Consider the following 14,577-nt stretch of genomic DNA (forward strand, 5'->3'; position numbering starts at 1 on the left):
ATGATTTTGAAAGATAAAAATGAGAGGAAAAAGAGAGAAATCTGTTTGCAAGCAGAAACTAATCCACACTAGTGCATGTAAAGTGTCGAGCCCACATGAGAAATTCGAAGAAAAAAAAATGACAGAACATGCTTTCAGGAATTGGAAGAAGCTAAATTGTGAATTTAAGATTTTGCAATGCTACATTTAATAGGAATAATTGATTGGTTGTGTTATAAGATTATGCAAAATTCTAATTGCAAGCTAAATCTGAGCGATTGAGTTCTTCAAATTTAAAAACAAAGAAAAATTCAGATTAATTTGCCAATTGTTTGTTTTAGTTGAGTTTTTTTTTGAATTGGTGGATTGTTCTACCAGGAAACCTGAGTTGAAAGTGATATATGAGTGTTGTGTGGTGAGCTTGGATGAATTGGGACCGATGTGATAGGAAGACTCCTTTTTGGAGACTGTGTGAAACACATATGATGAGCATTGATGAATGATTGCCTGAATGAAAGGTTGAATGGTTGAAGTCGTTGGCGACTACTATGGAAAATTAGAGCGACTTTGATGAAAGAGTGATAGAAAGAAACACGTAGCTTTTGGATTGATAATTAACTAGACAAAAATGGAGAACCAGTAACACATGTAGAAGATGTGTGAACTGAGAAATTAAGAAGCGTTTTGGAAAGAAAGTCAAACTAAATGATGATGAAATCATATGTAGTACTACAAAACTTTACTACATATGGATTCTCTAAATCATACAATTGAGTAAAATAAAACATACGTTTTGATTTGTATTCAAATTTCTAAGATTCTTGTGATAAACAATGAGAAAACGATTGAAAAGTAACTAAAGAAACTACAACAAAGTGAAAATGTCTAATCATTTGCTAGCTGAGTCGCTCCCCATTCGGGGAGGCCATCCATTTACTTGCTAAGCTAGTTGTCAAAACAGGGGCAAGATTAGAGAATGGCATCTATAAATGACCTACCCTACCAAAGAACCTATGCAAATGGGCTGCAATATTGAGCCATGGTGCGCGTCACATGGCTCAAGAGGAGGGATAGTGGGGCAGGTCAGTCAGCTTTATACAACATATGGATTTGATTCATATTCAAAACATTTTCAAAACAAAACAAACATTTTTTTTTTGTAGAGCTTGTTTCAAAAAAAAAAAAAAAAAAACTCCTATTTGCCAGTTAAATGGGCACTACAATTGACTACGAGAGTTGCAAGCAACAGATGAAGAGCAGTCCTGGGCAGATTATCTAATCAGGACGCTCAAACTGAAAGATGTGTCCAATGCAAATTTACTGCCGCCTGATCTCTCCCCCTCACAGGTGGACAACCCTCAGGTTCACTGTGAGAGCTCACACACAGGAGGCGTGCTATGTGTGTTCGAAACTCCCGCCTTCCTCCACGCAAGTTCGCTTGGAGGCCAGAGCAATGAATGTCACTGAAGCGAAACACGGTGCCTATGATGAACACTTCTGGGCAAATCTCAATGTGACTGTTAAAGGACGAACAATACCACAAGTGGCCTACACAGAGAGACCAGCTGGAGTGAATTACACATGTTACATCCAAGGTAACAAGACCCACGTCTGCATTAACAACGACTGCTCTCCAGGAGGAAACTGGATGGGAGCTCTGGACATCACCGATGAGTGTCAAGATAAGAGAGCCATTTCAGGTGGTTTATCCGATGCTGCCCGCCAACTGGACAGGAGTGTGTGCACCAGTGTGGGTGACAGACCACACCTACAGGATATGACATCATCAGCTGACAGGAGCACACAACTCTTCTGGACTCGACGCAGAGCAGATGCAACCTTTGACCCTCATGACCCTGTCTGGGGTGCGAACGTTCCAGATGACCATAAAGTATGGTCCGTCGGAGACAAAGTTGTCCTTGCGCTCTTCCCTCAGATGTACTGTTTCTGTGTTTTTCTTTTTCTTTTTTATTGATAGCATTCTGGCCGCCTGTGGCAACGGGGCCGTGTAAGAATTTTCCTGCTAATAACATCTGGCCAGCAGGTTTTTCGCTTACACAATAAGTTTGATCTGGGGTGTTGAGGTAATGCCTCATCTTCACTGGAAAGTGTTGCTATCATTGTTTGTTGTTTTTATTTTTACCATTCTACTTTCTTCATTATACGTATATATATATATGTGTTTTTTTTCCTTCTTGCTTGTCTTTGTTGTTTGGGGTGACATAATCATATGATAAATCAGGAGGGAGATGTTAGGGTTTTCAGGTTAGTTTGATCCTATGATTATGTTGGAATGTAGACTGTAATGATTAAATCAATCCTGTCTTGCCCTCACAATGTAATGATTAAATCAATCACGTCTGGCCCTCACAATGTAATAATTAAATCAATCACGTCTGGCCCTCACAATGCAGAGTCTGTTTCCCACAATAGTGTAAAACACCCCCTGCTCTGATCTTATCAGAGGCCGGGGGTTCACCAAACCTGTCCACTCACCCCCACTCTGTTCCTCCTAATAAATATGCCCTTGCAGGGAGGAGACTTTTAGACTTCATTCGATAATCGCTGTTCAGACAGCGACGAATGGACTCTCCACCTGCAGGTGTCTAAAAGAACTTGCTTGTCTCCTGTTTCGTTCTTGCAAAATAAGTTGGAGTGAGCAAATCTCTAACACTTCCCTCACCTATGGTCACGAGCTATGGGTCGTGACCGAAAGAACGAGATCCCGGATACAAGCAGCCGAAATGAGTTTTCTCCGCAGGATGTCCGGGCTCTCCCTTAGATATAGGGTGAGAAGCTCGGTCATCCGGGAGAGTCGCTACTCCTCCACGTTGAGAGGAGCCAAATGAGGTGTCTTGAGCATCTCATCAGGATGCCTCCTGGACGCCTCCCTGAGGAAGTGTTCCGGCCATGTCCCACCGGTAGGAGACCCCAGGGACGACCCAGGACGCGCTGGAGAGACTATGTCTCTCAGCTGGCCTAGGAACACCTTGGGATCCCCCGGGATGAGCTGGATGAAGTGGCTGGGGAGAGGGAAGTCTGGGAGTCCCTCCTGAAGCTGCTGCCCCCGCGACCCGACCCCGGATAAGCGGAAGAAGATGGATGGATGGATGGATGGATGGATGGATGGATGGATGGATGGATGGATGGATGGATGGATGGATGGATGGATGGATGGATGGATGGGCAGGATTGCGGTTATGCAGTATGCAATGCTTTAGGCAGCTTCGCCACAGAGTGAGGGCGATGAGTTCTATCTTGCTGCCTTAAACTCGGAAATTGATTTTTCATCTCAATGTCTAAATTTCGTCTAAATGTGAAAGCATCTGTGAATTTAATGGGCTGTACTTTTTTGCTATGTCACGTCATCCAATGGCAATTCATATTTGAAATTACTTATTTGAAATTTCTTTTGGACCTGTTGTTCTTATGACATATGCAAATGGTTTTTTTTAAATTTGTATGTTATTTATCTAATATTTTTACAGATGAAAATATTTAAAAAACAACAAAAAACAATAGCCATTTGCATATGGGCTAAGGACAACCGGTCCAACAGAAGTTCATTTACAGTGGCACCTCGATTTAATGCACTAATATTGATGTTCTACCAATATTTGTTCTACCTGTGTCGATGATGGTGGGCCATGTTTTGACATTGACACTGGCAGCAGCTTCCCGGGACCTTAGGATCCTCATGAGCGGCTGAGTGGTGAGGATGCAGGCTGCTTTGCTCACCTGGAACACATAGGAAGCAATTCCATTCTCAAATAAATATGAACCACTTAACACACATGGTTTGGGATCAAGGTGGCGCACACTCACGTCAATGATCATGCGAACAGTGGGGAGAGTCGCGGCCAGATTTTGTGGGTGGGGCGGCCTCACAGTCACAGGGATGACGCCGGCATAAAGGCAGCCATAGAAGGCAGCTATCAGGTCAATGCCTGCATGTAGAGGGAGGAGGCCCTTGATTACAAAAACAGACTATTAACATACACTACCGCTCAAATGTTTGGGGTCATCCAGACAATTTAGTGTTTTCCATGAAAACTAATACAATTGCACAAGGGTTTTCAAGGGTTTTCTCATCATCCATTAGCCTTCTGACACAATTAGCAAACACAATGGACCATTAAGCACACTGAATGTTTGGTTGCTGGAAATGGGCCTTTATACACCTATGTAGATATTGCATCAAGAAGGCGGAGGATCAAGATGGCGCCGCGGATGGCCGCCTCGGTGACTCGCTCTCTGCTTCTTATTGTTATTTTTTGTGATTTTTGCGTCTTCTGCTGCCCATCCTGGAACACTTTTACCAGAGAAGAACTGTTAAACATCAGACAGTCTTCTCCTGATACTTTCTCTCCGGGTCTCTCCGGTTTTCACTGACTCAGACTGTTTGACGGAGATTTTAGCCGGAGCGGCGGCACTCTACAAGCTAGCATGCCGAAGACGGCGGCGTGCCAAGCGCGCCGGAGCCCTTGTGAAGTTGAAGCGGAGCGGGTTCCATGCTCCCCTACCATCAATTCATCTGGCGAATGTCCGCTCTCTGTCTAACAAGATAGATGAACTGCTGCTTCTCATTTCAAGGAACACGGACGTTAACAGATCTGCCGCCCTGTGCTTTGTTGAAACGTGGCTTGACGGACGCACCCCCCACCACGCCGTAGAGCTAACTGGGTTTCAGCTACTACACGCAGATCGCAGCGCAGAGCTCACGGGAAAAACAAAGAGAGGTGGTCTATGTTTCTATATTAATGAAGGTTGGTCTACTGATGTCACAGTGTTGAAAGAGTCTTGCAGCTGTCTCCTAGAAACACTTTTCATAAACCGCTGGCCGTTTTACTCACCACGTGAGTTCTCCTCGATCGTTTTGGCAGCTGTTTACATTCCACCACACGCACGTGCGATCGAAGCCACGCAGCTGCTGGCTGACCAGGTAACAGACATGGAGAAAAAATTACCAAACTCACTGATCATTGTTCTGAGTGATTTTAACAGAGCGAACCTCGCACACGAACTCCTCAAATACAGACAGCACATAACATGTCCCACCAGAGGGACAAAGACACTGGACCACTGCTACACCGTAATAAAGGACGCATTCTGCTCTGTGCCCCATGCAGCTTTAGGACTCTCGGACCACTGTCTAGTTCATCTGATCCCAACCTACAAGCAGAAATTAAAAACTTCTAAGCCTGTGGTGAGGACTGTGAGGAAATGGACAGTGGAGTCAAAGCAGGACCTCCAGGCCTGCTTTGACTGCACCGATTGGGGTGTTTTTGAAGCTGCAGCTTCAGACCTGCATGAACTCACCGATACTGTGACATCATACATTAGCTTTTGTGAGGACTTGTGTGTGCAGACTAAGACTTGCGCATTCAAAAACAACAAACCTTGGTTTACACCAAACCTCAGGATGCTGCGGAAAGCCAAGGAGGAGGCCTACAGGAGTGGGGACCAGGACTTGTTCAGGCAGACCAGGAACACACTGAACCGAGAGATCAGGAAAGCCAAGAGGTGTTATGGGGAGAGCCTGGGGAGACACCTCGCTGCCAATCCTGATCCCTCAACAGTGTGGAAAGGCCTGCAGAGCATCACAGGCTTCAAGAAACCAACCCCCCGTCCTGTAGAGAACCCAAGGCTTGCAAACCAGTTAAACAGGTTTTACTGCAGGTTTGAACGGTCCGCTCACACCACAGGACCTCCAGCAATACAATCAACATACACACCTTCACCCACAACCCCTCTGTCCACACCTCCATCGTCGTTATCACCTACTCTCTCTCTTTCAGAAGCCGCGGCTGCACTCCAGATGCACGAGGAGGAAGTGTGTCAGATATTCCGGAGACAAAAGGTCATTAAGGCACCAGGCCCAGACGGCGTGTCCCCCCTCCTGCCTGAAAGTCTGTGCTGAACAACTGGCACCGAACTTTGCACAGATCTTCAATCGTTCCCTGGAACTGTGTGAGGTTCCTTCATTGCACCATTGTGGCCAAGAAGCCCGCCATCACAGGTTTGAATGATTACAGACCTGTCGCCTTGACATCTGTGGTCATGAAATCCTTTGAGAGGTTGGTGTTGAACCACCTGAAGGACATTACAGGCCCCCTGCTCGACCCCCTGTAGTTTGCCTACCGGGCACACAGGTTAGTGGACGATGCGGTCAACGTGGGACTGCACTACATCCTGCAACACCTTGACACCCCAGGGACGTAGGCCAGGATCCTGTTTGTGGACTTCAGCTCAGCGTTCAACACCATCGCTCCTGACATCCTCCACCACTAGCTCATCCAGCTCGCTGTGCCTGCCTCCACCTGTCAGTGGATCAAAAACTTCCTGACCAACAGGAGACAGCATGTGAGGCTGGGGACCATCACATCAGACACCCGGACCACCAACACTGGCGCCCCCCAGGGGTGCGTCCCCTCCTGACAGCTCTTCTCTCTCTATACCAATGATTGCTCCTCAGGCGACTCTTCTGTGAAGTTCCTGAAGTATGCGGACGACATCACTCTAATTGCTTCACTGGTTTCTTTTATATCAAACAAATTGTTTTAGGTTCATTACCTGACATGCGGAAGAAACCGCCGAAACATGTCAGATAATGAACCTAAAACAATTTGTTTGATATAAAAGAAACCAGTGAAGTGATTAAAAAAAGGAAAAACAAGATGAACTTAGAGGCTCCAGCACGCCCGCGACCCCCGTGGGGACTAAGCGGTTCAGAAAATGGATGGATGGATGGATGGATGGATGGATGGATGGATGGATGGATGGATGGATGGATGGATGGATGGATGGATGGATGGATGGATGGAAGATGAACTTAGTACAATTATCACTCTAATTGGACTGATCCAGGACGGTGACGAGACTGCGTACAGACAGGAGGTGGAGTGGCTGGTCCACTGGTACAGCCAAAACCACCTGGAGCAGAACCCGCTCAAGACCGTGGAGATGGCAGTGGACTTCAGGAGAGACCCTTCACCACTTCCACCTCTCACGAATGCTATTCCCTCCACAGACACATTCTGTTAGGGTTGATAGATTAGTTTCATCCTATGCTTATGTTGGAATGTAACCTGGTGGTTTGTGGATGGATCATGTTCAAAGGATCCTAAAGGAAACAATCAAAGTGGTTATGCAATTGCGAAATTGCCAAACCAAATTGTTGAAGCAGAAAAGCTTCCATACAACAGGTCAGCGCAGGCTGCTCAGCTAATTGCACTAACAAGAGCTTGTCAATTGGCAGAAGCTAAAGAAGTCACTGGATACACAGACAGTCAGTATGCGTTTTCTGCTCTGTTCTATTTTGCAAAACAATGGGAGCGCAGAGGGATGACAACATCAACCGGTAAGCCGGTTACCCATGCCTCCTTGTTAAAAGACTTGTTGCAGGCCATCCTTTTACCTGCTAAACTAGCTGTGTGTAAATTTGCTGCTCACACCACAGGCACAGATGAAGTCTCAAATGGAAACAGATTAGCAAACTAAATTGCTAAAGAAGCAGCAGTAGGGAAACATGGCCATGAATTATTTTTAATAGATTCAGAGGACAGACAGCTCATAGATGAAACTATACTGACAGACATGCAAAGCAATGCTCCAATGGTGGAAAAACGAATGTGGACAACAAAAGGTGCAATAATGGATACAGATAATATCCACCCCATGAATGACAAACCTGTTTTACCAAAATCACTTTTTAAGGTAGCAGCAATTGCGACACATGGGCCTTGCCATGTGTCGACAGGAGGGATGAGGACCATCATACATCAACAATTCACTACCTTTGGTTTGGATGCTTACTTGAAAAAAAATTGTAAAGCATGTCGTGTTTGTGTGAAACGTAATCCACAAGGAAACATGAGAACGCATTTCCAAAACCGTCTTACCCATTTCAAATCATGCAAATGGATTTTATTGAACTCACACAAAGTGGACCTCACAAATACTGCCTAGTGATGATTGATTCCTTTTCCAAATGGGTGGAAATAGTTCCATCTAAACGGGCAGATGCCTTAACAGTGGCAAAAGCCATCTGCAAAGCCATCATACCGGCTCATGGCATCCCCAAAATCATTTACAGTGACAATGGTCCACACTTTATGAACCAAGTGGTACAGAACATGGCTGTACACCTTGGGATAACATTAAAAAAACACTGCGCTTGGCACCCTTCGAGTGCTGGGTTGGTTGAACGCGCAAACACCACTATCAAAAGCAGGCTGAGAAAATGCATGGAAACAACAGGCAGATCTTGGCCAGTGTCTAGACTTAGTGAAGCTCTATATGAGAATTACTCCCACTTCAGAAGGGTTAACACCTTTTGAAATCATCCACGGGAGACCATATAGACGACCTGTGTTCCCTGCAGATTTACAAAAAGCAAATGAACAGTCCTTGTCAGATTACATGATCAAAACACTCAGACTCATCTTTCAGTCTGTCAAATGCAAATTTACTGCCGCTTGATCTTTCGTCCTCAAAGGTCGACAACCCCATCAAGCCAGGAGACTGGGTCTACTTCAAGGTCATCAAAAGAAAGAACTGGGCCAGTCCACGGTCAGAGGGACCATTCCAAGTCTTGCTGACTACCCCCACCGCAGTGAAAATTGCCCACCTGGATTCACCTCAGCCACTGCAAGCTGCAGGGAGTGCTGGACCCCTCATTTCGGAGTGGTCCCGGGGAAGTCTGATTGCAAAGGGGCCTCATCATTTAGGGTGGGGCGTCTCAATGTTGGTGAAGCGAACAACGATCCCCACTCCGCTAGGCGAGGGTATGTCTCGGTGTCTCTGCATCCTAGTAGCAACGGGGCTCCACATGCCAGGTGGATCCTCTGCTGCGTTGTGGCTGGAGCGTGCTATGGTCTATGGCAGGGGTCACCCAACCTTTCTTAAACCGAGAGCTACTTCCTGGGTATTGATTAAGGCAAAGGGCTACCAGTTTGACACACACTTCTGAAATAGCCAATTTGCTCAATTTGGCTTTCACTGTGTTATTATTGTCATTTCCAGTTCACGTGTAAGTGTGATTTTAACGAGAATAGCAAAAATACAGTCAAACCTTGGTTTTTGACCACAATCCGTTCCAGAAGGCGGTTCGAGAAGTGAATCGATCGATTTCCGAATCTATTTTTCCCATTAAAAATAATGGAAAACATTTTAATCCGTTTCAAGACAAAAAAAACCCCGCCTTTTTTAAGCATTTTTTCATTTGCGCATATTTGTCTGATCGTGCAACTGCAGCGCACCGCCGAACGCGCAACCGTAGCACGTCGCCCACCACCCAACTGCACCGCGCTGGTCGCATTATTGTGACAGAGCCGTCGCTGTAATTTAGAAAATATTTTTAAAGTCCTGATGTACTTTCCAAAATTTAAGTGGACCTAAGTGCGCAGGGAGCTTAATTTTGTCCGATCACGCAACTGCATCACACCACCGAACGCGCAACAGTAGCGCGTCGCCGACCGCGCAACTGCACCACGCTGGTCACATTATTGTGACAGAGCCGTCGCTAAAATTTAGAAAATATTTTTAAAGTCCTGATGTACTTTCCAAAATTTAAGTGGACCTCAGAGCGCAGGGAGCTTAATTTGGTTCGATCGCGCAACCGCAGCGCGCCGGACGCTCAGTGTCGCATTGCTTTAAGAGCGTCTTTGTGTTTTAGGATGGCTTTACTTGCTTTCTTTGGAGGCATGATTAGGGGTTAATACAATCCTCAAGGTAACAAAAATACAATTAACAACGGAGTCAGTCGGCATCCGGGCCGCGCGGTCGGGTTTTCTTGGGTTCTCCCGACTCATATCGCGAGGTTCGACCTCCAAATTTTGTTCGACAACTGAAGCAAAAAAATATCTAATTTTTTGGTTCAAATTCCGATTTGTTCGAGAACCAGGACGTTCGAAACCCGAGGTTTGACTGTAAAATAAATAGATGCAGCTCACTGACAAGTGCCGCTATTTGAGCTAATTTTAGAACGGTCCTGCGGGCGATTCATGCGGTCCTCACGGGCGACCTGGTGCCCTCGGGCACCGTGTTGGTGACCCCTGTTATACAGTATTTAAGACGCTGGAGGACGGATCCTTTTAAGACCAAGCTTCAATGAGGGGCCTTTTCAGTAATGAATATCCACGAGATGCAACACACTAGCTCAACATGCAATGACACAGTAGGTACGGGTGCCTGTCAATAAATCTTAATAACTCAATAATTCTGATTCTGTTGCGACTGAACGCGACGGCTTCAATGTTCAACGCTCTTTCTGGAACGAATTAGCGTCAAGATCCACTATATTAGTGAATCAAAGGCCCAGGAAGCATCTTTTCATCAGTTCCCAGTAATAAGCTTGTTATATATGTTTTTGTCTGTAATATACGTATGTGATCAATAGACTTCATTCAAACTTCGTAAAGATTTGACAAAGGGAAGCTGTCAGGAGCTATGTTTGTATAGTGCACATGACATGTTCTATCCTCAGGTCTCAGACTCAAACAGAATGTATTGACAGAGCAACAACCTAAACGTTTCTGCTCTGACAGAAGCTCATCATCGATGCACATGTTCACCTGGGGGATAAAGCAGCACCACATTGTCGCCGGTGTTGAGGCCTCCTCGCTCGATTAGGGTGGCTGTGATTTTTTCTGCCCGCTTGTGCAGCTGAGCAGACGTGGCCGTGCACACTGCTACGCCCTGCAGCCAAAACAGAACAATAATAACAACCGCCATTTGCCATTATATGGTATTATGTACAACATACTTGTACTTGGTTACTGTTATTCATGTTCAAAGAAATGTTTTAGGACTGGTATCACAAACAAGTTGAATCCAAACTGAAAACTGAAGGAATTAGTACCCTTGTATAACCCACTTTCCCACAGAACCAGGTTTCTTCTCAGCCAGCAACTGTTGGATTCAGGGAATTATGACAGGTGTCATGGTGAAGCAGCCACAAGTTGTCCTGTCCCAACATTTGCCTCTTCTCGCACGTTGAACAAAGAAAATGCTATGGCATCTTTTTGCAGATGTGCTGTTGATTATATTACTCACAATAAAGGCAAAACTTTGTAGATTCAGCTTCAAAACCTGTAAAACGTTTGTGATAACTCCTGGAAAAATGTCCAGGACACCTATTCGGAACAATATTACTAAGATTTATCACAGTACTGCTACACTGTTGAGTTACTTTTGCCAAAACAATCACAGTATTTTCAAGTATGTCATACACTGGTAGTCTTTAAGACAAATTTGTCAAAATAAATCATTACGCATGAAAAAAACAAAAAAATTAATCGGCATACTTTCAATTCAACTTTTGCACCTTTACACAAAGTTTGAGTACTAATATGGCATTTGAATTAAATCTAAGTCGGTTGCTTTCAGTCTTATTCAAAGGCACTTACAAAATATTCTATTCAGTCATATTTTTGTTCATTCAATCAACTCCGTGCCCGAACAATTTAAAGAATTAAGTAAAAATTACACTGGTCATCACAGGCTGTCGAAGACCTCTCGGTCCCACTGAAGGTGATATTGTCCCAAAATGTTTTCATTTGAGCATCCTGCGTGTGCGTGCGTGTGCGTGTGTGTGTGTGTGTGCGCGTGTGTCTTATTTTTAACTATTTGGCTATGTGTCAGCGTTTACGCTAATGCATTGAGTACATTCTTGATACTGATTGACTGTTGGCAATGCAATGCCATAAAATGGGAAAAGGAGCAAAAATATTTTCCTCTGAGCCTCCTTCGTGCCTGACCGAGCAAACTGCATTGATACATATATACATTGTACCCTCACTTTTCGTGGATAATACTTTAATGAGTCACAAATACAAATCTGTGTTAAAGTGAATCTACAAGAAGCGAACTGCAAAATGTCAAGGGAACACTATATGGAAACATGCCATCAGAAAACACTCAGCTCGTGTTTGGTCTGACTGCAGCAAAAAGCGAGCTGATGACGCTGCAGACATAATATCCATGGTGACTAAATGAATGGAATCCTGGACGATTTTAAAATTGACATTTTATATTTCATAAATGTATATGCAATTGTACAAGTGGTTCAAATGCACTGCAGCCTATTATACTGAGATTTTAAGGGGTTTAAGATTAGCACAACCTGCATTTGTAATGTCTTAGGCGACAATGCTGCATTACAGCAAAAAGATATGCTGTTAGAACATTGCCATGTACAGATCCCATTCATTCATTATTCTACAGATGACTAGGATGGTTGTGCACTTGTTTGCTCTACCTTTGCATTCAGTAGGACATAGAGAATATGGTCCGGGTCGGTCTGGGCTCTTGATTGGAGTGCGTCAGATAAGAACTGGTGCTGAAAGGGAGAGGAATAGACTTTTGTACACATGAATTATTAGTCGATCCAAGCCCATTTAAAAACAGACACACATACCATCTGCACCTGCTAACAAGCAGTAAACTGTAAGCTTTGAAAAATTGTCACGGCTACATGTTGAAAAAAGATGCACACTGCAGAATGACCATCCATAAGCCAGCACACATCCAGGATTTTAGCATATTCGGCTCCCAGCACACATCCAGGATTTTGGCATATTCGGCTCAATCACCACACAGGATTTGTAGTACCGTATTGGCTGGTATAATATAAGACCGTTTTTTGCATTGAAATAAGTGAAAAAGCGGGGATCGTCTTACATTCGGGGTGTAGACATTATACCAATTTACAACGCTAGATGGCGCCATATCTTTAAAGCGAATGCTGAACTTAACTCCCCAGGCCAAAGCAAACCCCTGTCACGAAGAATAAAAATAAAAATAGTGGTAGCACGAAGAAGAAGAAAAAAATGCGGTAAGAAAGAAAAAAGAAGAAAATAAGAGAAGAGATAACAGAAAATGTGAGGACTGACACTGAGCACAGCGAGGCAGAGGATGTTTGTGAGGAGTAATGTTCTGACATGACAGATCTCAGCTACTCTCAAGGTTAAACCAGTTTGCATTATTTTATTGCAATGTTTTTCCTTATTCAGATTTGTTTTAAGACTACAGTTACAGTTAGACTTCACTTGGATGGTTAATGCAGTTATTGCAATTTAGTTGTTTTATCACAGTAGATTGGTTTATTTACCTTTCAAAAACCAGAAGCCATTCATTTACAAATGTGATTGCACTTTAGTTTACATATTTAAATGTTCAGATATTAAGATGTGATAGACAGTTTTTGCATGATTTGAATGAGGCAAAATAACATGCTTTTTCTCTCAAATATATTGTTATAATCATTTGTTTCAGATGTACTGTAATTATTTTCTGTATAAAAATTAAATTTGGTGTACAAAAAGTATTTTTTCAAACCTGAGTCTTGAAAAAGAGGGGGTCGTCTTATAATCAGGGTCGCCTTATATTCGGGCCAATACGGTAATATTATTGTACAGTATGTTTAAATATGACGGAAGTACAGCATATTTTCTAACTTTCACTATTACACATTAAGTAGTCAGACATGGCGACACATTGTAATTCATCATACTGAGTGACCATGTCAGTCATGACAACTCCTCACCACAAATGTAAAAAAATATTTATTTTGTCACTTTCGGGCCACCGTACTTTCCTTGTGTGAACCAAAAAAAGACAAGCGCCATCTACTGTATTTGCAAACATATAAGGTAAAAGTCACCCTGAGATGGGGGAAAAAACATTGGTATTTTTGGGCCTGTGATCTTTGGCCACCTATATGCAGCGAACATGGATAGGTTGCCCACTAGCATAGATACATTTTTGATTAGTAAAAATATGTAAATAGTGCTACAATAACAATTAATGTTTATCAATAATTCTGTGAGAAATCGATGACCGCAAACTCAAGTTTTGAATGTGGATCAAATGAACCGTTCCACCCCTGGTTAGAACATATCAAACATTGTGCAACAGATGTGAACTTGGTCAATGTAGTGTGCTCTATCGTACCTTACGAATCAGATCCTGGTCCTCTAACATACCCAGTTCTCTGCCTGTAGCCTGTGCAATACGTTTTCCCGCCACTAGGTTGCCCACTAGCATAGATGCTGGACCAACGTCTACTGCAAAGATCAGATGGCACACCAGTCATTTTAAGCAACACCATTCACTTGAGGAGTCAAACAACTTAATTCAACAAACTCACCAGGCTGTTTCTGCCGTGGTTTGGGCATGTTGGTGACGCAGGTGTGTGGGCACATGAGGATGTTGCAAGGGTGTAGGTTTCCCTCTAGAAAGTTCTGCTTGGTTTCACAGATGTGGATGCCACCGAGAGGCGTCTTTGGGAGGGTGTTGGCAGGCACCAGTGCAAGGCAGTATAAACCCACCTGGTGGATACTGTCAATGGCCTGTGGTGAGAATGTTCGTGATGACTTACACTGCAGTAATAATCCACAAAATAAAACAGTAAGACATTGTTTAAACCAGGGGTCACCAACCTTTCTTAAACCGAGAGGTACTTCCTGGGTACTGATTAAGGCAAAGGGCTATCAGTTTGACACACTTCTGAAATAGCCAATTTGCTCAATTTGGCTTTCACTATGTTTTATTATCGTCATTTCCAGTTCACGTGTAAGTGTGATTTTAACAAGAATA

The 14,577-nt window shown here is 43.8% G+C and overlaps 1 protein-coding gene across 7 annotated transcripts in view; it reads right to left on the reverse strand.

Moving 5' to 3' along the window:
- LOC125988674 (disco-interacting protein 2 homolog B-A) overlaps positions 1 to 14,577 on the reverse strand; it is a 128,920-nt gene that overhangs the window by 21,947 nt on the left and 92,396 nt on the right. For 5 of the 7 annotated variants that reach the window (XR_007488431.2, XM_049754158.2, XM_049754156.2 and 2 more), the window contains 6 exons: positions 14,129 to 14,330; positions 13,933 to 14,045; positions 12,239 to 12,319; positions 10,554 to 10,677; positions 3,805 to 3,926; positions 3,606 to 3,717 (listed from right to left, as the gene is read on the reverse strand). Coding sequence is in view for 6 of the 7 variants with exons in the window: in XM_049754158.2 (XP_049610115.1) it covers positions 3,606 to 3,717; positions 3,805 to 3,926; positions 10,554 to 10,677; positions 12,239 to 12,319; positions 13,933 to 14,045; positions 14,129 to 14,330 (754 nt within the window). In the remaining variant the exon portion in view is untranslated. The remainder of the gene's footprint in view (positions 1 to 3,605; positions 3,718 to 3,804; positions 3,927 to 10,553; positions 10,678 to 12,238; positions 12,320 to 13,932; positions 14,046 to 14,128; positions 14,331 to 14,577) is intronic. The other 2 variants (XM_049754157.2, XM_049754155.2) reach the window with 1 other exon arrangement.

Source organism: Syngnathus scovelli, chromosome 2, assembly GCF_024217435.2.
Source record: "Syngnathus scovelli strain Florida chromosome 2, RoL_Ssco_1.2, whole genome shotgun sequence".
Taxonomy (NCBI): domain Eukaryota; kingdom Metazoa; phylum Chordata; class Actinopteri; order Syngnathiformes; family Syngnathidae; genus Syngnathus; species Syngnathus scovelli.